The sequence below is a fragment of the Meriones unguiculatus genome, chromosome 1 (assembly GCF_030254825.1).
Source record: "Meriones unguiculatus strain TT.TT164.6M chromosome 1, Bangor_MerUng_6.1, whole genome shotgun sequence".
NCBI classification, from domain to species: domain Eukaryota; kingdom Metazoa; phylum Chordata; class Mammalia; order Rodentia; family Muridae; genus Meriones; species Meriones unguiculatus.
The window spans coordinates 107,921,535-107,943,748 of NC_083349.1; the positions used below are offsets into that span (position 1 = coordinate 107,921,535).

Sequence of the window (22,214 nt, forward strand, 5' to 3'; positions counted from 1 at the left end):
ATGAGAATCACCTTTCAGGTGATGAATTCAGTCTACTGCACTCTTACAGCTCCTACAGATGTAATTTTATCATGACTAATTATAGTGTTACATTTCACCATTAAAAATTACTGTGCAGGCTCTGGGAAGATAGCTCAGACAGTAAAGTGTGTGGCCTGTAAGCATGAAGACCTGAGTTCAAATCCCATTTAAAAAGCTGGGTGCGGTGACCTGTGCCTATAATCCCAGCACTGGGGAGGCAGAGACAACTCTGGAGCCTGAGCTTCAGGTTTGGTAAGAGCCTGTCCAAAATAATAATAATAATAATAATAATAATAATAATAATAATAATAATAATAGAGAGAGCAAATAAGGAAGATGTCCAGCAATAGCTCTGGTTTCCTCATGAGTGTGTACACATGCATATGCACACACATATATGAACACATACACACAAAATTAATTTGCAAAGTAGCAAAGAATGTTTATAACACATATTAATTCTAAAACATGCTAAAAACATAGAATCTGAGACTGGAGAAATGCCTGCTTCAGAACATTGCTACTCTTGTAGAGGGCCTGCTGGATTTGGGTCCTAGACTCTATATGGCAGCTCACCACCATCTGTAACCCCAGTTCCAGGGGATCCAACTCCCTCTTCTGACCTTGGATATATATAATACAAGATACTCATACACAAAGTATAATAAAAAAATCTTTCAAAAACACCATTAACCCTAGCACTGCGAAGGCAGAAACAGCAGGATCTATGAGTTTGAGGCTAGCCTGTTCTACTTAGTGAATTCTAGGCTAGCTAAAGCTACACAGTGAGATCTTATCTCACAAAACAAACAACAACAAAAGCTAACAACACCTTATTCCCACCCCCAAAGTCTGCCTGAAATTGCTTCCTCTGAGAACAAGAACATATTTGGCTTACTTGTTCCTTTTACTCCCTTGCTTCTCCCAAATACAGCCTATCCTAAATGTTCACAGTCATGGCTTCCTTATGAAAAAATATGGCTTCAATGAGGAGTTACGGAACCCTAGGTTTGGCCATTTTTTTACATATGAAAATTCTATTATATTGCATGTCTCATGCAACTTTTTTTTTAACACTAGGATTCTCAGATTTCCTCATTATGGTGTGTAGACTGGCACTGTCACAGTTAATTCAACACTACTCCATCCAGTTCCTCCAGTGAACACTGGATTTGCTGTCATTCTTCCTGACCATGTTGTTGCCAGCATCTTTCCTTCGATTCCTGGGCACAGCCAGGTATGCTTCTCAGCCTTCTTTGTTGGTTTATGAGTTAGGAAATCATGTAGCCAGGTCAGTCTTGAACTCTCTATTCTCTTGTCTCAACCTCTAAGTGACAGGATCATAAGCTTGCTCCACCATGCCCAGCTTTCCCAGCCTTCTTGCAGTGAGGTACAGCTATGTATCTGAACTGCAGCTGGGAATTATGTGGAAGGGATGCAGGCCACTTCCTGACCTGATTCCTCTATGCCCAATATCCTGCCTGAAGCAGAGGACCAAGCTGGGGGTAGAGGAGACTGGAGAGAATGGAGGAGCCACCAGACAGGAAACCGGGAGAAGCTCTGCTTATGAGAGGAGGCTGTGGGAATAAAACGGCACAAAAGGGGAATATTGGAGTTCTGTGTTTTCATCAATGTCCTCCTTGTTATTGTCCCATAGTTATCCAAGATATCCCTATCGGGAGAAATGAGCAAAGGAGGCAGTGATCTCAAAAAGGGTTGAAAACTATGAACAGTTCTATGGTAACTATGGAAATGTAACAACAAAACCACTCTAGCCACTGGGCACCGCATCCTTAGGTCATAGGAGGCTTAAAAGCAACATTGGTATCTCTCAAATACCAGTTAAATCTCCATTGTTTCAGAGGACTTTGTGGTGGTTAAATGAATCAACCCAAGGGACTAGCAAGATAGCTCAATCTGTAGGGCTTACCATGCAAGCTTGAGGATCTGAGTTCAAACCCCAGTACCCACTGAAGAAAGATGGATGTGGTATACATCTACAATTACCTTCAATTCTCAAGAGGTAGGTACAAATGGACCCCTGGGCTTCCTGGCCAGATACCATAGCCTTTTTAGTGAGTAGATCAATGAGAAACCTTGTATAAAAAACAGGTGAGCAGAATCTACTGAGAACCGAGCATGTCCTCTGTGCCTACATGCACACATGTATTTGTGTACCCTTCCCCCATTACCCAGAGGGGAGACCCTGCCAGGTCAAACTTGAAAAGCTGAAATCAAGAAGCAATTCTTTCCAGTGTTCTAAGGGCTATGGTTCTATAGTCCTTCTGAACTCCAGAATGACGGCTACAATGAATGGTATTGGAGTAAACTGTCTTTGAACACTTGGATGTATGGTCCCTTTCTGTTTATTCTCCATGGGGTCTGCTGAGTCTGTGGTCTGGGGATGTCCCCCTCCCAGAAGGAGTCCTTTGAAGTACTGTACCCTTTGGTTAGAGGCCAACTTGAGCGTGTCTCCATCTGTAAGTGCAGCGTTAAGTGCCTCTGAAAGCTCTACCTTCTCATTGACAGGCTGTGGCAGGGTACAGAACTGAGGGTTTTGGCTCCCTCTATTCTTCAAACATAGAACAAAGCCTTTGGAATTTGGCGAGGCTTTTGTTGGGAGCAAAACCCTGAGTTCTCCATCAAACATGAGCTTAAGAATATATTCTGCAAATTCTTTCAATGTCTGCCATAGGAGACAGTTTATAAGATGAGGTTTCTAAGCATGCATCCAAATAAAAACAAGAGATATTATCATAGACAGAGATGAAAAGGACAACATTCATTGAGAAGGCCACAGGGAATCTGAGCATGACAGCCTGTTTATGAGCACTTCTAGAAGATGGCTGTCCTCATCAACCCTAGCTCTTCAGTGTTCAGAGAGGCCTACTCAATGCCTAAATGTCCAGTCAAACCCCACTCTCTCTTGGGAGGCATAAGAGAGCTACATTAGCCTCCACAGCTCAGTTGAAAGACTAGCTGTAACACTACATGAGCTAAACTTGGAGCTTCCTTGAGAAACAGCCGGGAAGAGAGGGTGAGGTGGATGAGACCGCTCGGGTGGCTAGCGTTTTATACTGTGAAGGTAACTGTTCGTTCCCTGGCCCAGCCACACTTGATGAATCCTTTTAGTAATTATCTTTCCTAGGCCTACCTGTATGCAAAGTTTGCTGATCAAGAGCAGGTACTATGGTTTCCCTGGAGACCAGAAAGCCTTAATCCACGTTTTCAACATTAGGAGAGTTCAAAAGACCCACAGCACAAAGGGGCATTCTCATAGCTGGGGAATCAGAGGGAATGCTATAGAACCCCAAAGCACCTCCTTTTCAGGAAGAAAATAGAAGTTATAATTCCCTGCTGACCATGTCAACTGTGGTTGAGATTATCCTGATCACACACCTACCCGGGACCCTCCACTAGAGAAGAGGTGGTGCAGCTGAACTCTTCTTGCCAACCTCCCTGAAATCATGGCAGTTAACCAGAGAATAGTATTATCTTATGGAATATCGGAAAAAAATGTGTGGGGCCAGTGAGACCCTGACTGTGCGCTCAAGCTATTCCTACGACTGCCAAGACAGGAAGCCTTTGTGAAGAGGAGGGGACAGAAGATCTGCAAGCAGGTCTTAGTTCTCATGCTATTTCCTTCAACTGCAGGCCAAAGGGCCGGTGAGTGCAGCCATTTCCTCTCCCTGTAAAGTGAGGAAAGTAACCCAACCTCATGGGCTGCTGAGAAAATGATAGTTAGGGTTGTAAAAGTCTGCACAGTGCTGTGTACGTAGTGATCACTCAACAAGAATATTGCTCACATGTTGTAACACTGGTATCACCTCTACCGGAGGTCACGGTTTATCATTCAATTCCAGTGACCTCTGAATGGGAGTGTACTCGGTGAGAAAACATTAGCTGGTACTGAAGGAATGTTGCTTAATTTTCAGGTTGTGGTTTCTAACCTTTTCAGTCTTTTTAAAGTTATGGGAAAGTTATGGGAAAGTATGTTTACACTGCTGCAACCCCACGATCACCATTCATCTCCAGAACGTTCCTCATCATGGCAATCCCATATTATCAACACAGCCTCCCAATGGCCCAGATCCTATCAACCTGTTTCACTTCTCACCAAGGCGGAATCAAACTATATTTGTCCTCTATGAGATGAACTGTGTTTTGATATCATCATTACCTTCCTCCCATTAGAAGGCAAAGGCTTATATTCAGTCAAAGGTCATTCTTTGTCTAGAAGTCTCTCCTGAAACTTCTTTTAGTATATCCTAAGTTAGAGAACCTCAAGAATTCTGATTGCCTCTTTGGGAGAGAAAGCATATAACACTGCTTTGTGATTCCAAACTAGTTCTCATCAATATGAAGCCAGAGGACTGAGAAACCTGGGAATCAGGCAAACTAGTCCAAAATCACATGGACGGGGGGAGGTTCAGAGGTCTCTGTCTTAGAATGGACACCGTTCCATGTGAATGTTGGCCCATCCATTCTTCTGGAAGCCCCAGGCTCCTAAGTATAGCATCTCCCAGGCATCTCTCCAGTCTAACTCCTCTGAACAAAACCTTGCTTCAATTGATGTCACCCGATGCCTAGATGCCTACAGAAGAAACCTAAAAACACCTTCATTCTTTGTGTGTGTAGGCCAGATAGTAACACCACTGATTGTCTTCCTCAGTCGGTACCCATCTTATCTTTTGAGACAGGACCTTTTGTGGAACCCAGAGTTCACCAACCAGCTGAACTGGTTGGCCCCAGAGCTTCAGAGCTCTGCCCTGTTCATACCTCTCCCCACCCATACTAGGGTCGCTGACGTATTTGACCATACCCAGCTTTTTATGTAGGTGCTGGGGATCCAAACTCAGGCCTTCATGTTTGCACAACCCTCACTTTATCAGCTGAGTCATATCTCTAGCCCAGAAAATTTTATACCCATATATATATACATATACATGTATATATATATTGTAGTAATAGTAATAGTAATTGGCTTCTACATGGAGCCAATTACTAAGGTTTACTTAAAATTTTTTTCAGGTTTTTTTTTTTTTATTAATTACACTTTATCCACCCTGCATCCCCCCATAAGCCCCTCCCAGTCCCACCCTTCCTCCTCCCCATGCATGCCCCTCCCCAAGTCCACCAATAGGGAAGGCCCTCCTCTTCTTTCCTCTGATCCCAGTCCACCAGATCACATCAGGAGTGGCCACATTGTCATCCTCTGTGGCCCGGTAAGGCTGCCCTACCCTCAGGGGGAGGTGATCAAAGAGCAGGCCAACCAGACTATGCCAGAGGCAGTCCCTCCTCCCATCACCATGTAACCCACTTAGACACTAAATTGCCATGGAGCACATCTGGGTAGGGGCCCTAGGCCCATCTCCATGCCTGGTACTTGGTTGGGGTATGAGTCTCTGGGAAGACCCCTGTGTTCAAATTTTCTGGTCCTGTTGCTTTCCTTGTGGTGTTCCCATCCTCTCCAGATCCTACTATTTCCCACTTCTTACATAAGATTCCATGCACTCCGCCCAACCATCGGCCATAAGTCTCAGCGTCCGCCCCTACAGTCCACAGGGCAGAGCCCCCCAGAGGCCTTCCCCGGCAGGCCCCTAGGCTGTTTCCCGCCTTCTTCTTCTTCTGATGTCCATCCTCTTTGCCCTTCAGGATTCGGACTGAGCATTCTAGTCAGAGTCCTCCCTCTAGATCAGTTTCTCTATATGTACAGATTTTAGTAGGTTTATCCTATATTATATGTCTATATGAGTGAGTATATACCGTGTATGTCCTTTTTTTAAAAAAAAAAATCCTTTTCTCCCCTTCCACCCTCTAGTAAAGACTGTTCTGATTAAACATAATCAACTTCTGCCAGGACTACCTTCTCAGGTCTGCTGCTTTCCATTCCAAACCATCTTCTACAATACCAGAATAATCTAATTTTTAAAAGCAAACATATTCCGCTTTCCTACCGAGTCCTCTTTCTTTCTACCCTTGGGATAAAGTCAAATACTATCAGACTGGTATGCAGTACTGTCTGTGTTCCGGCCTCTGGTGACCTTTCCAGTGGAATCTCTCACCACTCCCTGGGATCCACAAGACACTTGAGAAATTGGAGTCACTTGCAGTTCTCTGCAAACACTTGACCATTTCTTCTCTGTGTCTTTGTTTATGCTAATCCTTCTGCCTAAAGTGTTCCCCGGCTTTCCTGCTCTTGTGAGTTCTGTGTCCCCACCCTATGTTCCCACAATACCTGGTGTGTATCTAGCATTATACTTTAAAGAATGTTTCATTGTTATGTTGTTTGTTTGGCTTTTGAGACTGAGTCTCATTGCACACTTGCGATCCTTGCTCCTGAGCCTCCCAAGCGTGGGCATTACAGGTATGCATGAGCACATCCGCATGGTTTATAGTCCCTTGCTCCAAGAATGTGAGCCATTTCAGAGAAGATACCAAGGAGCCTGGCATCCGTGTGTCTTGACAGTGTCCGAACCACACATAGGACAAATGAATGTGTAATAATGACCAGCCCTGTGCAGGTCATGTCTGGAGGCCATAGGGAAAAAGGAAGAAATGGAAGGGCAGCGGGGAGGCATGGAAGAAGTAAGATTGTTCCTCTTAGTCTATCTCAGTGCTGGAGCTGAACTCAGACCCTCCTACATGATAGGCAAGCATTCTGACTGATATCCCCAACTCTACATTTCTCGATGACATGATCATGTCTGTAAAAATCCCAAGGAATATAAAGGTCAACATAAAAGCAAAACCACCTGCCCTTCCCTACAGCTCATGGTAAGCCAACCTGGAACTCAATATGTAGGTCAGGCTGGCCTGAAACCCATAATCTTCCTGCATTAGCCTCCCTAGTACTTGGATTAAAGGTCTGCATCACCATGCTTTGTTTTGTATTACTATATATTAACAATAAATAAATAGAAAACTCCATTCATAATAGGTTAAAAATATACTTAGAAATTAGTTTAACAACAACAAATATATATATGCCCTGCATACTGAAAACTATAAAACATTTCTGTGGAAAATTAAAAATGACAAAATAAATAGAAATGTAAACCATGTTCATAAACTACAAAACTTGTATTTCTAAGATAGTGATTCTCTTCAAAAGAGGAATGAATTCAGAAACATTCCAATCATGTTTGTTGTGCAGAAACCAACATACTATTAAAAATGAACATGAATGGAAAGGCAAAAGATCCAGACAGTCTAAAAAATCTTGAAGATAGAAACATAAAATTGTCAGGAATTGTGGCACACATCTGTAAAAACCCCAGAACTTTGGAGGCAGAGCCAGGAGGGTTGTAAGCCTGTGCTATAAAGTGAGACCTTGTCTTCCAAATACATAGGGGCTGGAGAGAGGGATCAGTGGTCAGGAGCGTGTACTGCGCTGGCTCAAGACCCCAGCTGGGCTGCTGGCATCCATGTGGATGGCTCAAACTACCTGTGACTTCAGCTCTAGAAAATCTGAAATCCTCTTCTTACTTCCGTGGGCACTTGCACTCACGTGCACACATACACACACACACACACACACACACACACACACACACACACAACTAAAACAAAATAAATCTAGGTAAATAAATGACTTGCTAAGTAAATAAATGCTTGCTCTCAAGTCTTATGATCAAGTGAGAGCATGAGCGCACAGACCACTGGACTGGATCAGATGGAGAGCTACACGATGTGGCCAGGCCTCTTCCCACTGCTCATGTGAGCAAAAACTGGACAAGAAGCAACCTCAGGGAGAAGGACTGATCTTGGTTCATAGTTTGAGTCCTCATAGTCCACAGTGGCTAGACTGTGCGGTTTCTTGATTAAATCTGTGCAGACCAGAAAGCAGAGAGAGGGGAATGCTGCTGCCTGTCAGGCTTTCTCTTTTGTTCTTACCCATTCAGTCTAGAACCAGACACAATGGGATGCTGTGCTGCCTACAGTCTGAGGGGAACCTTTCTCCCTCGGTTATTCATTTCTTGAATTGTCCCCAGGAACGAGGTTCACTGGTGTCCTAGGCAGTTCTTAATCTGTTCAGGTTGAGGAATCAAAAGTCAGCCATCACACATGGTCCACTGATATGTTTACAAAGATGCTAAAGCAATTCAGTGGGGGAAATTTGGTCCTTTCAACAAATTTTTCTGGAGCAATAATATTAAGTATGAAAAAATTAGAACTAAGTCTCTCACCTCACACCATGCATAAAACAGAAGCAGAATACAGAGCTACATCCATGAATTAAAACTATGAACTTTCTATAAGAAAACAACCTAGCTGGGTGGGGTCTCTACCTTACCATCCTGCTGCTCAGAGCCATGTCAGCAGAAGTCTGGACTTCATAGTGATACTCTGTCTCAAAAAGGACAGTTAATTAATTAACTAGTTAAGTAAGTAAGTAAATTTAGAAAATGTGGAATTGGATTAGGCAGGACTTTAAGAAAACTGCAAAAAAAAAAAAAAAGCACTATAAAATTAAGCAATGATAAAAAAAGACCTCATAAAAATTGTAAGCTTAGTTTTTGTAAAAACGCAGTTAAGCAAAAAAGCTCTGTTAAAGTTTATAGACCACATTACTGACAAATGGATCCTAGCCTAAGTTTATAAAGAATTCATAACAGGGCTAAGGACAAGGCTCCATGCTATAGCATTTATCTAACATGCTTCAGGCCCTGTATTTATTTGATCCCCAGCATGGGGAGAGGGGAACTAAAAAACTGAGAAGTATGATAAAATCATGCCAATTAAAAACTGGAGAAAGATCTTAAAAGATGCTCCTCATTTACCACGAAACGACTGGATGGTTAGTATACAAAGAGCTGCTCAGCAGTACAACACACCAGGGAATTGTAAGTTAAAAATCGCAGGACAGTATTGTATGGCCTACTGGATGATAGATCCTACTGTGGCTAAAATTAAAGATGGATCGCAGCAAGAACTGAAAGGAACGTGAAAGACCTCAAGCAGTTACATGCTATCAGGAAGACCAAGGAGTCACAGTCCTTTAACACAGCATGGAGGGGCTTACTGAGTTAAACACACACTGGATGACTCAGCACCTCTCCTCCCACAGTTAACCAAACAGAACTAAAGGCATATGTCAAAACAAAGACTTTCCCTTCAATTGGACCCAAGGAGCACTGTTCCTAATCACTAGATACGGAAAAGAAATAAGACTCATTATCTGGGGTGGAATACTACTCAGTAACAAACAAGACCGGAACACACAAGCTCATTTGTACTGACATCAAAAACATACTATATATTGCAGAAAACGAATACAAACACTATGCCAGGAAGGTTCCATTATAAAGTAAATATTATATATAACTCTATAGTAGCAGATCTCCTGACATACACAATCTCTAACTGCTAAGAATTCTATTCAAAATTTGCATAGAGTGAATGGCTCATATTCTAAATGAGACGAGTAGAAACTCTTCGGAACAGTCAGGTACTATAGCATGTAAACTCTTGCTTCTTTTATGAGTGAGGTGATGTTCTTAACACTTTCTTACGTTAGCAGATTTTCTTAACCACACTTTGAAGAGGAAAATGGATAGTGATGTCCATTGCTCTTCTTCACTGATGCTTCTGAGAGTCAGGGACCCTGACTCTTTTGGATCCTAACTGAACAAGCTAAATGTAAAGATAATATGTCTGAGGGGTTGGAGAGATGGCTCGGTGGTTAAGAATGCTACTGATCTTCCAGAGGACCTGAGTTCAATTTTCAGCACTCACATCAGGCAGCCTAACACTGCCTGCAACACTAATGCCAGGAGCTCCCACACGTTCTGGCCTCTGTGGTCACCTGCATGCAATGCATACATACACATGCACATGAATAGCCCTTTCGAAAGAGAGAGTGTGTTTGAGAACAACAGGGAAGCATAAAGGCAGCCCGAGAATGATCTGACATTAAAGGATTAGACATGAGTGTGTGCTGCATACACCATGTCTTTGAAACTCATTTCTGTTAGATTTACAGACAGCTACATATGCAAGTATTTACAGGTGAAATGAGAGACATGTTTTACACTTGTTTCAAAACAGTCTAAAAAATTCTAAAAGCAAATAAAAAGGAGGTTCGGGTGGAGACACAAGAGGGACAAAACTGAAGCACAGGTGTTGCATATGTGAGGGTTCCTGATGCTACTTCCTCTGCCTTTATGTGTGCCTAATTTCTGTAATTATTTCTGTAGTATTAGGAACACACGCTTGGCCAAGTGTTCCACCCTGAGCTATACAGACAGCCCACGCTTTACTTTTTGAGATGGGGACTGACTAAGTAGCTGCCCAGGTTGGCCTTGAATGTACTCTGCCCTGGATCCTCAGTATGAAATCATGGATCCTTTCTGCCTCAGGCTCTCAAAGTAGCTGGAATATAATCTAGCACCACTAGGCCTGGCAGAGTTTTTTATTCTAATGTTTGGTTACATACATACTTGGAGAGTGGTGCACATATGGGTGTCAGAGAAAAACTTTCTGGAGTCAGTCCTCTTCTTTGACCATCAATTGAGATGCTCAGGCTTCGTGACAATCTTGCTGGCCCAGTGTTATTGTTTGTAAAGTCACAGGCACCCCTGGTAGATCCACTGCATAGGACTGTTGGCACTGCACTTAGTCAATAAAACAATGGTGAGTGTGTGAGGGAGCATGCGCTTTGCCACAGTTTAACTCTTCTTCTTGCCCAGGACCAGGCTACTCTCACATCCATATCACCTGGGGATTTGGGCAGGCACTGGATCTTGCAGGCCCCTTTGGACTCTGTGTGACAAACCATTATTAGCCACTTTCACTGTCTAAGCTGAGTTTCTGATACCCAGCTGTTGTTATTTCTTTCATTATACCATGTAACTTGTTCTTTCAATGGCCAAGAGTGATTTTTTTTTTTTTTTTAAATCTCAAGCTTACATATTTCTGTCCCTGAGGAAGAGATTACAACCAGCCACCATTAAGAAACAGCTCTGGCTTCATGCTTTGCTGCCCTCAGCTAGGAATGTCATCTCTGGAGAGGTCCACTCATTCTTCAGAGATGAGCTGTGTCTGTCCACGTGTGGACTTGCACACTGTGGGGCTTGGCACTGACATTCTGTTCCTGCTACTGGGGATTCCAGGTATGCCATGAAGTTCTAAAGGAGTTTGAAAGTTGTCACATATATGTGGGGATGCTGCCAATGGAGTATGTGGAGCTGAGTCATAATCTGGGATTTAAAGCCTAGCTGTCACAGAATTCTTTTTTTAAAGATTTATTTATTATTTATACAGCATTCTGCCTGCATGTTTGCCTCAGGGCAGAAGAGGGCACCAGTTCTCACTACAGATGGTTATGAGCCACCATGTGGTTGCTGGGAATTGAACTCAGGACCTTTGGAAGAGCAGACAGTGCTCTTAACCTCTGAGCCATCTCTCCAGCGCCCACTGTCACGGAATCTTGCTGTGCCACAATTTGGTCTTTTGCTACACAGGGTAAAACTAGTAATTACTCATAGAAGGTGTTGGAGGATAAGTATCAGAGGATATGCAGAGTACGGGATCAAAGTGTGAGAGGCACAGTATACCTGGAGTTTCTGTAAATACTGATGACTAGTAGTGCCACGGCAATAGTTCTGCACCAAAAAAATGCCTATAAGTCAGCCAACGTAGATAGCTGTCTAATGTTCACTAAACAGAAACCATCCACAATGAGATCAATACTGTGAGTTACTTTGAAAGTTGCTTTCTTTCTTTCTCTGAGTAGGAGACCTTCTTTGGTTACAACTTGTTAATTGGAAAGCAACTGAGTACATTTTAAAGTAAAAAATGACTGAAACTTTTCAGGAACTTTGATCAGAAAAACTCACTTTCGAAATTACTTTGCTCCAGTAATTACTGCGGAGGAGAACTATGCCACAGGCCCAAGACAGCGCAAGAAAAAAAAAATCGCTGCATTGACCGTGGGTCTGATGCATAGGCCTCTTCTCACTAGACATTCCTTCCAATCCCTAAAAAAGGTGTCAACGAAGTCCAAGGGTTCACAACAAGAGAATATTCCGCAGCAAGGGTCATGAATGAGAGCTTCAGCTGAGTGTCGGGCTTTTAGAAAGTGAACTCTAGAGAAGAAAGAGGTTTCAGTTTGAGTCAAGCAGTGGTGTGGTTGCTAACTGGCCAGAGCGCTGAGCGGCGCACCTGGTGAGGACGGCATGCTGCATGTGTAATTGAAGACGAAGCGGCCGGGCCCCACCCTCAGCTTCACAGAAGTCCTGGGTAAAACAAATCAAAATGTTTGAGCTGCTAAAAGGACCCAGGAGTTCTTATGATTAAAACAAGGAGCCATTAAAAAGATTTCCCTTTACTTGTTTCCTGCATTCTTTATCATTTTGAGCAGTAGAAGGAACAGACAGGTTTTATTTCTGGCTAATGATCAACTGGTTCCTGTTACTAATACTAGAAATGATTACATTAAATTAAGAATCTCCCAGATAAGAAAGAGGTAAACATGCCAATCCTACAGTAACATCATGGTTGTGCAGCTTCAGTTTAAAGCAATCTCTAATACTTACCATTGTGGTTCCTAGCTTTAGTCATTTTACAAATTTTAACATGCTCACATATATATGTATATGTGATCTGGATCCACAAAAGTCACTTACTTTTGAGAAACATCACAGTTTGGGTGTTACTGAATTACCTGGCAGCCAACTTTTCTGCTGCCTGATTATGTCACAGGGCATATTGCTGCCGCAGCACACAGCACTGTGTTCAGGGCAAAGCGGCAGCTGAGAGGATGGCTTCTCTCTTGGTGGTAGGCGACAGTATGACCCCCATACAATTAATTCCCTGGGGTATACTAGGAATCATGCAGCTTGGCAGAATCAGCCTGGACAGGGTACTTGAAGCAATTACAAGGTTCTGGCTTTTACGTACAGTTTCAAAAGCTCTCTTGATATCTGTTATTGGCCTCAGTTAACGGAAGCATTGTTCCAATGACTAGCAGACTATTAAGTTTTGCTGGAGACTGAACCCTTGGAGAAACAATAGCACTGAGATCTGTCCTTAATATAAGCTTTGGAGGCACGAGTGAAAGAAGAATGTACAAGTGGGAAATACAGATACACAGAGAAGACAGGTGATGAGTATTATCATTAAAGGACAGAGAGAGAGAGAGAGAGAGAGAGAGAGAGAGAGAGAGAGAGAGATCAGAGCAAGGAAGTCATCGTTCTTTAGACCAACGGACCACTCCTTGCCTGCATGCTCTATGGCAGCCACAGTGGAGTCGGAGCAGCGGATGTCCCACGAGAGGACATGACCATGTACAAACAGGACACTGGCTCTTTCTTTCCTAAGCCAGGCCTTTATGGCAACCACAGGTATCTACAGTGTGCCCATGTGACACGTGGGACATTACCGGCACACATAATGTGGGGGAAGCAAAGCTGCTACATCCTGCTAGCATTAAGTCACTATTCATCTTAAGTAGACTGTGTAAGCAAAGATGCACATGAAAACCTTGACAACAAACTACTAAGAAAGTGTCTAAGAAACAGCAACTATAGCCGCATGCAGTGGCGCACACCTGTAACCCCAGCACTGAGGGAAGCAGAGGCGGACAGATCTTTGTGAGTTTGAGACCAGCCTGATCTACAGAGTGAGTCCAGGGCAGCCAAGGCTACAAAGAGAAACCCTGTCTCAAAACAAAAAACAAAAAACAAACAAACAACAACAAAAAAACAAAAACCCAAAACCTAAACTAAAAGACAAAACAAACAAACAAACAAACACACCAAAGAGAGAGAAAGAAAGAAATAGCAACTATAAAAAGAACTCCCAAATACATCGCCTGTTGTGCCCCAGCCTAGAGGCTCAAGTTCTGCTTGAGGCTGCCTGGGGTCTTCTCCTTCCCCCACAGGCTTCTTCCTTGGCTTTTAAATAGCCTGGCCACTAAATGTCACCCCCAAGAGAGACCTTTCTAACCATATTGAAAGACTGCTTTGAAGACTCTACTCTGCCGTAGCAGTACTGTTCCCATTTGGGATGTATGCACTCATATGCATACATTCTTGCAAGCATCACTTTATTTTCTACATCGCTGACACATAACAGGTGAGTCATAAAACACCGTGTTTAAAGCAGCACAGTCATATTCCCACCTCTCTTCCTCCATAAGACTCCCTTCACTCTGCCCAAAGTTTGGCTGTGAGTCTCAGCAACTGCTTTGAACCCCTCTTGGGTGGATCCTTTCAGAGGACCCTCTATAGTAGGCTCCCATCCTGTTTCCTCTCTTCCACAGCTTCTGGTGTCTATCCTGTTTGTCATTCTGAATGAGATTTAATCATCCCCCCCTAGGGTCCTCCTTAGCGTTTAGCTTCTTTATGTCTGTAGATGGCTATCCTATATTATATGGCTACTATCCAGTTATAAGTGAGTGTATAGCACATCTGTCTTTCTGTTTCTGGGTTACCTCACTCAGGATGATCTTTTCTAGGGGACAGGAGCCCCACAAAGAGACCAACAAAGCTAAAGGATCTGAGCCCAGGGGGTTCTGCAGAGACTGATGCATGGAGAGGACCTAGAACCCCTTCTCAGATGTGGCTGATTGGCAGCTCAGTCTCCATGTGGGTCTCTGAGTGAGGGGAGAAGGGCCTATCATGAACTCAGTTGACTGCTCTTTGATCACTCGCCCCTGATGATGCAGCTTTGCCAGGCCATGGAGGAAGAGGATCCAGGCAGTCTTAATGAGACTTAACAAGCTATGGGCAGATGCCAATAGTGGAGAACTCCCCCTTTCAGTGGATGAGAAAAAGGGGATGGGGGAAGAGGGAGGAATGGTGGGACTGGAGGTAGTTGAGGTAGGGGGCTTCAATCAGGATATATAATAAATAAATTGTGGGGAAAAAGCAGCATACAGTTGTATTTACCTGATTTTATCAACTAGACTAGGGCTGGCACACTTTCTCTGAAAAGGATCAAATGATAAAAATTTTAGGCTTTGTAGGCCATGTACTATCTCCATTGCACATTCTCTTCTTTTTTTCTTTTTCTTCTTCCTAATAATCTTGTAAAAAAACATGAACACTCTTCTTGGCTTGAGCACTACATGGAAACAGGCTGTGGCCTGCAGGCTGTAGTTGTCTAACTCCTATGCTATAGTACTATGATCCTAAGATCAAGTCCGAGTTATGTACTTCTGTCTACAAACACCCAACCATAGTATTGAACATACAGAAAATGCCAACACAGCTAACTTTAGGGACAATGGAGAAAGAGAAGTGAAAAATGGACAGACTGGATCTGACAGACATTTCCTAGACACAGCACACTACCCAGGTCAGATCTACAGGGATTTACAAATACTGGGGAAAACACATCTTGTCACAGTCATGGCTTCCACCCACTTCTGCCTTCAAGTCCTAGATCTCAACTCTGCCACCACAGGCTACAAGCTGGTGCTTGCTGCTGCTTGCACCAGCATGTAGCTGGTGAGGAAGTCACTTTCCTAGGGCTGCTTGTACTGCTTGTGCTCTGTGTCACTGCCATACCTTGCTTTGCAGCCACCACCATTCTGAAAAACTGCTGCCTTGTGGGTATCATCTATCTCTAAGGTAGGAATAACTTGGCAGACACAGATGGACCTGCCCAACATCTGCAAGTCCTTCTTAAATACAGGCCATGAGACCTCCCTAACAATTTCAGAGAGGAGCAAGCACATTTCTCTTGCTGTAGCTGTGACTCCAGCTACTGATCAAGGATGACGAGAGGAAGGAGTGAGTGCTGGGAATGCTGCACAGCCGTACTGAGAAGTACAAGAATGCCAGGGAGCTGAAGGGTTTCCCAGGAAGCTCAGATGTGGACAGCATCTCTTCTCAGGGCATTCTTGCTTCTACACATTCAAACAGTCTGAGCTTAGCATCATCTGGCTCAGGAGAGGGGGGCCTTTCCTCTGGCGGCCCCAAGGCTCAGTGAATACCAGCTGCCCCGCTGGCACTGGCTTGCTGAGCTGGGAGAACCCAAGGATGCAGAGGGAGGCTGATACGCCATGTCCTGCTAGGTCTTCAACCTCCATGAAGCTGTGGAGCCACCCACAGGAGCCTGGCTCTATCTCTAGGCACTTCCTTCCTCCTCTTTAACATGTTGAGATCCCAGAATAATTCACTGCAGTGTTCTTTGTCAGGTCCCTGCCACCCCATATTCACCTCCCATCTTTATAACAGAGGGGGGAAAAAAAAGGAACAAATGGTCCCCTGGGCGTTGTAACCAAGCAAGCAGATGCTTCCAAAGGAAGGTAAGTGTCAGATGCGCAACCGTATGACTGAGGAAAACACATTATCTAACCAAGCTCCACTGTGCTGCAGCAGGTCCTACGTCTTAGATAAGAAAGAGGCACAAGGATCAAAACGATGTGTTTAAAAGCAGGCTGCAAGTTAGGGATAGAGCAGGAAATAGCATCACAGGCCCGTAATTTACAGACCTGCCCTTATCTGCCAGAAGAGTCAGTAGCATGTGGGCAATGACACTAAGGGACAAGGGAGTGAACAGCCTGGGGAGGAAAGGGATGACAGTTCAGCAGAAAGCAAGTGAAACCGCAGGTTTTAAGGCAGCCATTCTAAGAAACGCCTGAGGAGTCTATTTCTGAAAAAGGCAGTTCACAGCTAAGTGAAAATATGACAGAGACACATTTGATATACAACTTGGAAAAGCTAAGATAGGTAGAAAAGGGGTCATAAGAAATACCAGATAAACAGTGTCAGGGAGATGATATTCTGGAGCGAAATCAAAAGCAGCTGTAATTACTCTGAATACTGAAAGTACTGACAAAGAATTGGCAGGAGCCACCATGCAAGTGTTCTTTTATCCTGAGCATCACTGCAAGTGATGATTTCCTCAGTAACCAGTAGGCTTGGACATGCTTTGTCCCTCTAGGATTCTTGTGCTGGGTGCTGGGTCCCCAGCGTGGTGCGATCAAGGTGCAGAACCTTTGAGGTCAAGCCTACCGGAAAGTGGCTAGAGCCCCGGGGTACCATGTCGGGAGGGATTAGTCCATTCTCATGGGAATGAATCATTATGAAACTAAGTCAGACAATACATTGGACCTTATGGATGCAGCATGTTTCTTTTCTATTTTTCTGGCATACTGCAACCCAGCCAAGGGGCCTGGAATGAAATCTTAAGACTGGACTTCTAAAACTATGCTATATAAACTACTCATTTATAAAGTACCTAGCCTTGGGTATATTGTTATAGCAACAGAAAGTGGTCTAATATATGCCATTTTTTGAATTTCATGCTGGAAAAAAAAAAGATTAGGATTAAAGAATCTTAAGAATGCATTTTTCCCCTTTCTGTCTGATATGGTCTGACATCAACTGAAAATACCAAGACTAGGAAACAGAAGTAAGTTTTAGGAAAAAATATCTGTGCTGTTAGGCCACCTCAAGACAAAGGAGTTATCTGAGGTATTCATTCAGTCCACCACTGGGTTGTCCATAGCCACTCCAGCCAGCATCTGATGACTGCCACTACACCACCACTGGAGGTAAGATGCAGACTCCTGAGGATAAGTTAGGCTGGACAATCATATAAGGCAACCCTTTCAAGTCCTAGGAGATCAAGTGAAGCTGCGATTGGGATCTGGGCATCAGGTAAGAAAAGTAGTAAATTTGAGGCTTCCTTTCCCAGTGTTCTTTTTATTGTGGGCTAAATGCCATATGGTGATGTTTCCAGGAAGCCTGACATCAGCCTTCCCATCCACCATACATGTTTGAAAAAAACTAAAGCAGAAGGAAGCTTGACCTCGTGATTTGAACAAGGTGTAGTTGGAGGCACTCCCAAGCTGGAGCTCTCTCTTTCCAATTCTGTTTATCTGCACACATAATTAATATAAAAGCGCCTTTTCCAGATTTAATGCTTAAAAAAAATTGCCCTAAAGTAGAATGAGCTACCAAGCTGGGACATAATAGGAAGCACTATATAAGTTAGGAATGGCTAGGTGACACTGAGAAGGAAAAAGAGCCAACCTCAAATGCACACACAGCCAGCTTGCCACAGTTTCTGTGAGGTGTGCCAGCATCAGGTAATACAGGAAGGCTTTCTTCCCATTTTATGGACATTTAGGGGCTTCTTCTCTTACTATCTGCTAAGATGAAATCAGGTTTTTTAAAAAAAAAAGAATTTGAAAAGTACAGAAAGCTAAGCCTGCTGGGGAAGAAAAAACCTCAGAGTCAATATCTGTACATTGTCTGACACCATGGCTATTTAGTGCCAAAGTATCCCTTCCTAATATGGTTTAATGAGATTTAAGTTCTGCCTCTGAATGAAAATAGCTCCCACCCTCTGCTTTTGTCCTACCTCAAGCTGGAAAAGCTGGAATTCCTTAGTCACTGACTTAAGCAGAAATATTATTGCCAAGAAATGAAGGAATTGACTTGCAGCCTAAACCTGATGCCACAGGCCAATGGATCTTCTACAGCAAAGAAATACAATCTAAACCATCCACAAGAGAGAGCTGGACCAGTGATTACTGACCCACTACTGACTGGTTATATAACAAGCATTTACATATGACTGTAATGTGGAAAACCACCAAGAAGAGCTGTTGGGGATGCACAGAACACTGCCTCCATATGTTCTGTGTCGCTTATTATTAGCCAGAGTCAAAGACTTTTCTCTTCCTAGTAACCAGAAGATCAAAGCAAGTCTGCTCCCAGCAATCCTGGAAGTTCGGAGACCTGACACCAGCTACATATTTTGAATCAGAAATCTGTTTAGGGTAGGATCACTGTATCTTGACAATAGTGACATTTTATACTCAGTAATTTTTTGTTGTGAGGGGCTGTCCTAGGACAGATGGACTTTAGGATATTTAGTTGATCACTGACTCCTTCATCCACTTGTGACAGTAAGAAATATTTTCGGACATTATCAGATGTCTTCTGTGGGACAACATCACCCTAGTGGTTGAGAAACAATGGTTTGGAGAAATACTTTGGTATGACCTCAGTATAAACATATTAAAACAAAAAGGACCATGTCACAACACCAAAGGTTCTCACCCTGATTATTACAGTAGACATACCTAAATGTATGGGCATAGCAAAAGTATACTCACTGTGGACAAGAAAACAGAAATCTTTCCACATCAGCAGCAGAGTAAGTTTTGTGAAGCCTTCTGCATCATATTCCACAACACCTCTAAGTAAGAAAACACATACATAAACCCTCATAAAAATAAGGTTCAAAAGCAATGCAAGTAAGGTAAGACTCTCTTTAAAAGAACCTTTGAGGCCAGGCCTACTTAGGAAAGAGGTTAGGGCACTTGGGTGCCATGTTGGGAGGGATTGGTGCCATTCTCATGGGAATGAATCATTATGCAACTAAGCCATACAATACACAGGACCTTATGTATGTAGCAGATGCATATATAACAGAACCATAGATAACTTCAGACACATAAACATCAAGGGTCTAAGGTTGGGATGACATCACTGAGGTTATTAATGTCACTGCCTTGTTCATGACCTCAAATCTCATAACTTTTGGAGACTTAGCTTCCTCATCTAGCAGGAAACTATGATATTGGTAAACTTTTCAATAGGATTGTGAGAAAAAAAAGATAAACCACAAAATGGAAACATTAGTCATCAATGATGAGTAAAAAGACAAACTAAGAAACCACTCAGTAAGGTGTGAGTCACATGTCTTTCATCCCAGCACTGGGAGGCAGAGGCAGGGGGACCTCTGTATCTCTGTGCTTTCTAGGCCAGCTTAGTCCGTAACACTAGTTCCAGGCTGAGCTACCAAGTTAGACCCTGTCTCAAAAGTGAAGATGAAATCAGGTCATAGATTATATTACAATACCAAATGTTACCTGGACCATGAGCTTATGTCTCACTTTACCCAAGGAGTAAACAGAGATGACACTGACAATATAACTGAGATTGTAAGAAATGCTGGCATTGGTACCCTGGCTTCTTTCTTCCCAACAAGGGTCAACATCAGTGGGGAAGTTCTGATTGGTGGTATCTAGGGAAAACAGCTCTGACTTGCTAAGAGGGCTGGCAGAACCTGGTAGGTTCACCTCATCAATTTCTGACAAGAACAGAGTACCTAAACGATGTTGACAATACTAAGCATGTACTGGCAAATGGAAAATACTCCTTCACACAAGGGCATCCCTAAAGTCTTAGAGGTATCTTGTCCTGACTGGTCAGTGATATGGATGGTTCCCAGTTGAATACTGGGACATTCCAGGAAACATACAGAAACTCAGATACCAAGGACCAGGTCATGTGCTAAAGGATCAGCTCAGAACTGACTTAATTCTGTCTTATGAATGTATAATTAACCCAATACTGTGAGAGTGTGCCTTTTGTGCCTAAGCTTATAATATGACAAGACAGTGGTAATCACTTGTAATTTAGTACCTACATCAAGTAATGTTATATTATTATAATATGTACATCATAAAAGATGCAAAGTATTTATTAAAAGAGAATGACATTTAAAAACAAATGTAAATTCATTTTTCATATTTTTTAATATCCCAAAGGATGTGTATAACCCTTAGTGTCCTTAGTGTGTGTACAATTCATTCTGCAGGTCATTGTGTTAGTTTCTTCATTTTCAACTATATATAGCAAAGATAATCTACTCAAAATTTATATCACTAATATTTATTACCACTATTGCATAAAAAGTGTTCTCTCAAAAAAAAAAAAAAAAACATCATCAATAAAGATGAGTCGAGCGTGGTGGTGTACACTTTTAATTCCAGCACTCAGTCAGAGGCAGGTGGATTGCTGTAAGTTTGAGGCCATCCTGGTATACAGAATGAGTTCCAAGACAGGCAAGGCTACACAAAGAAAACCGGTCTTGAAAAATAAAACAAAACAAAGAAAGAAAATTGCTAAAAATAATTTTAACCGTGAAAGATTTATTAAAGACAGCCATGTTGCTTAGGTATTAACTTTTTATTTAGGATAAAAGCGTCATAACGGTTGATGAGAGGATAATTTGGCAGTTTTTCAGGAGTCAGAAATCTGCGTGTAACTGAGCTATGGCGTGAAACTTACACCCAGGGAATGGTGAGCTTTACTCTTGGTTTCATCTGCTCTTACTTGCTTACTTGGTTTCATCTTTACTTACCTACCTGAAACTAAAATTTTGTGTTTCTGTATATGTCTTTCTATTATTTCCAAGTCCTTTCTGAAAAAAGGGGGGACCTGTAATTAGAGCACTGAAATCCCCAGTGCCAAACACTGGGCAGAGTTTCCCATGTTTAAAGGCCATGAGGGCCATACACTGGTGCCTAACTATACTAAGTCCAGTGGGAGTTCATAAGGCCCTGACAGCATCTAGAACAAAGAGGGCTGCAAGAGCATGGCCTCTGTCACCCAGGGGGAAGGTGAACGCACAAGGCAGCAGTGAGAAGAGCCATTCCATGCTTTTCTACAGCTGCACACTTCCCACCTGTCCTGTGCCTTCTTCTAGCCCTTCTTTGAAGTACAGCTCATCACTTTGAAGTGTAATGTTAGGTCTCCTTCCTGATGTGTGAGGCACTGTTAGGGGTAGATTCCCATCAGGAGACCTGGAACCTGGAACTCCTGCCTTGTTGTCCCATCTTCTAGATGTGTGACTGTACTGGATCACTAAACTTCCAAGTGTGGGCTGCCTACAAAAAATGTGTTTATAAAGTAAGTGCCTGTCTGAACCATCCTGGATGTTCATCTTCAGTTGAATGGACAACTAAACTGTGGCACACACAGAAAATGGGTTTTCCTTTATCTATTAGGAGAATGAAGTCCTGGCATTTTTAGGAAGATGGATACAACCAGAAATCATTAAGTTAAGCGAAATAAAGCAGGCTCAGAAAAGACAAATAGCATGTTTTCTTGAATATGTGAAATCTATATTCAAATATATGTATAAGTTATGAAAGCAGGAAGAGGAGCACAAGAAGGGAGGAAAATAATGAGAAAGAATTGAGTAATGGAATACGTGTGAGATAAAAGAAAAAGAGAGGCTATTAGAGAGGAAAAAGGGGGAACAGCAAGTGAGAGATAGGGTATGGGAAGGGTCCTTAGAGGAGGAATAAGAACAAAGTAGAATGACATGTGTGTATGGAAAATGCCATAGTGAAACCCATTACTTATATGTTAACTTAAAAGTTAATTTAAAAAAAAAAGTATAGCAAAAAAAAAAAAAAAAAAAAAAGCCTCCTT

General features: G+C 42.7%; 1 protein-coding gene across 1 annotated transcript in view; it reads right to left on the reverse strand.

The window, feature by feature from the left end:
* Positions 1–22,214, reverse strand: part of Babam2 (BRISC and BRCA1 A complex member 2) — a 388,471-nt gene that overhangs the window by 54,914 nt on the left and 311,343 nt on the right. Inside the window, exon 10 of the mRNA XM_060364766.1 lies at positions 19,103–19,185. Within this exon, the coding sequence (XP_060220749.1) occupies positions 19,103–19,185 (83 nt within the window). The remainder of the gene's footprint in view (positions 1–19,102; positions 19,186–22,214) is intronic.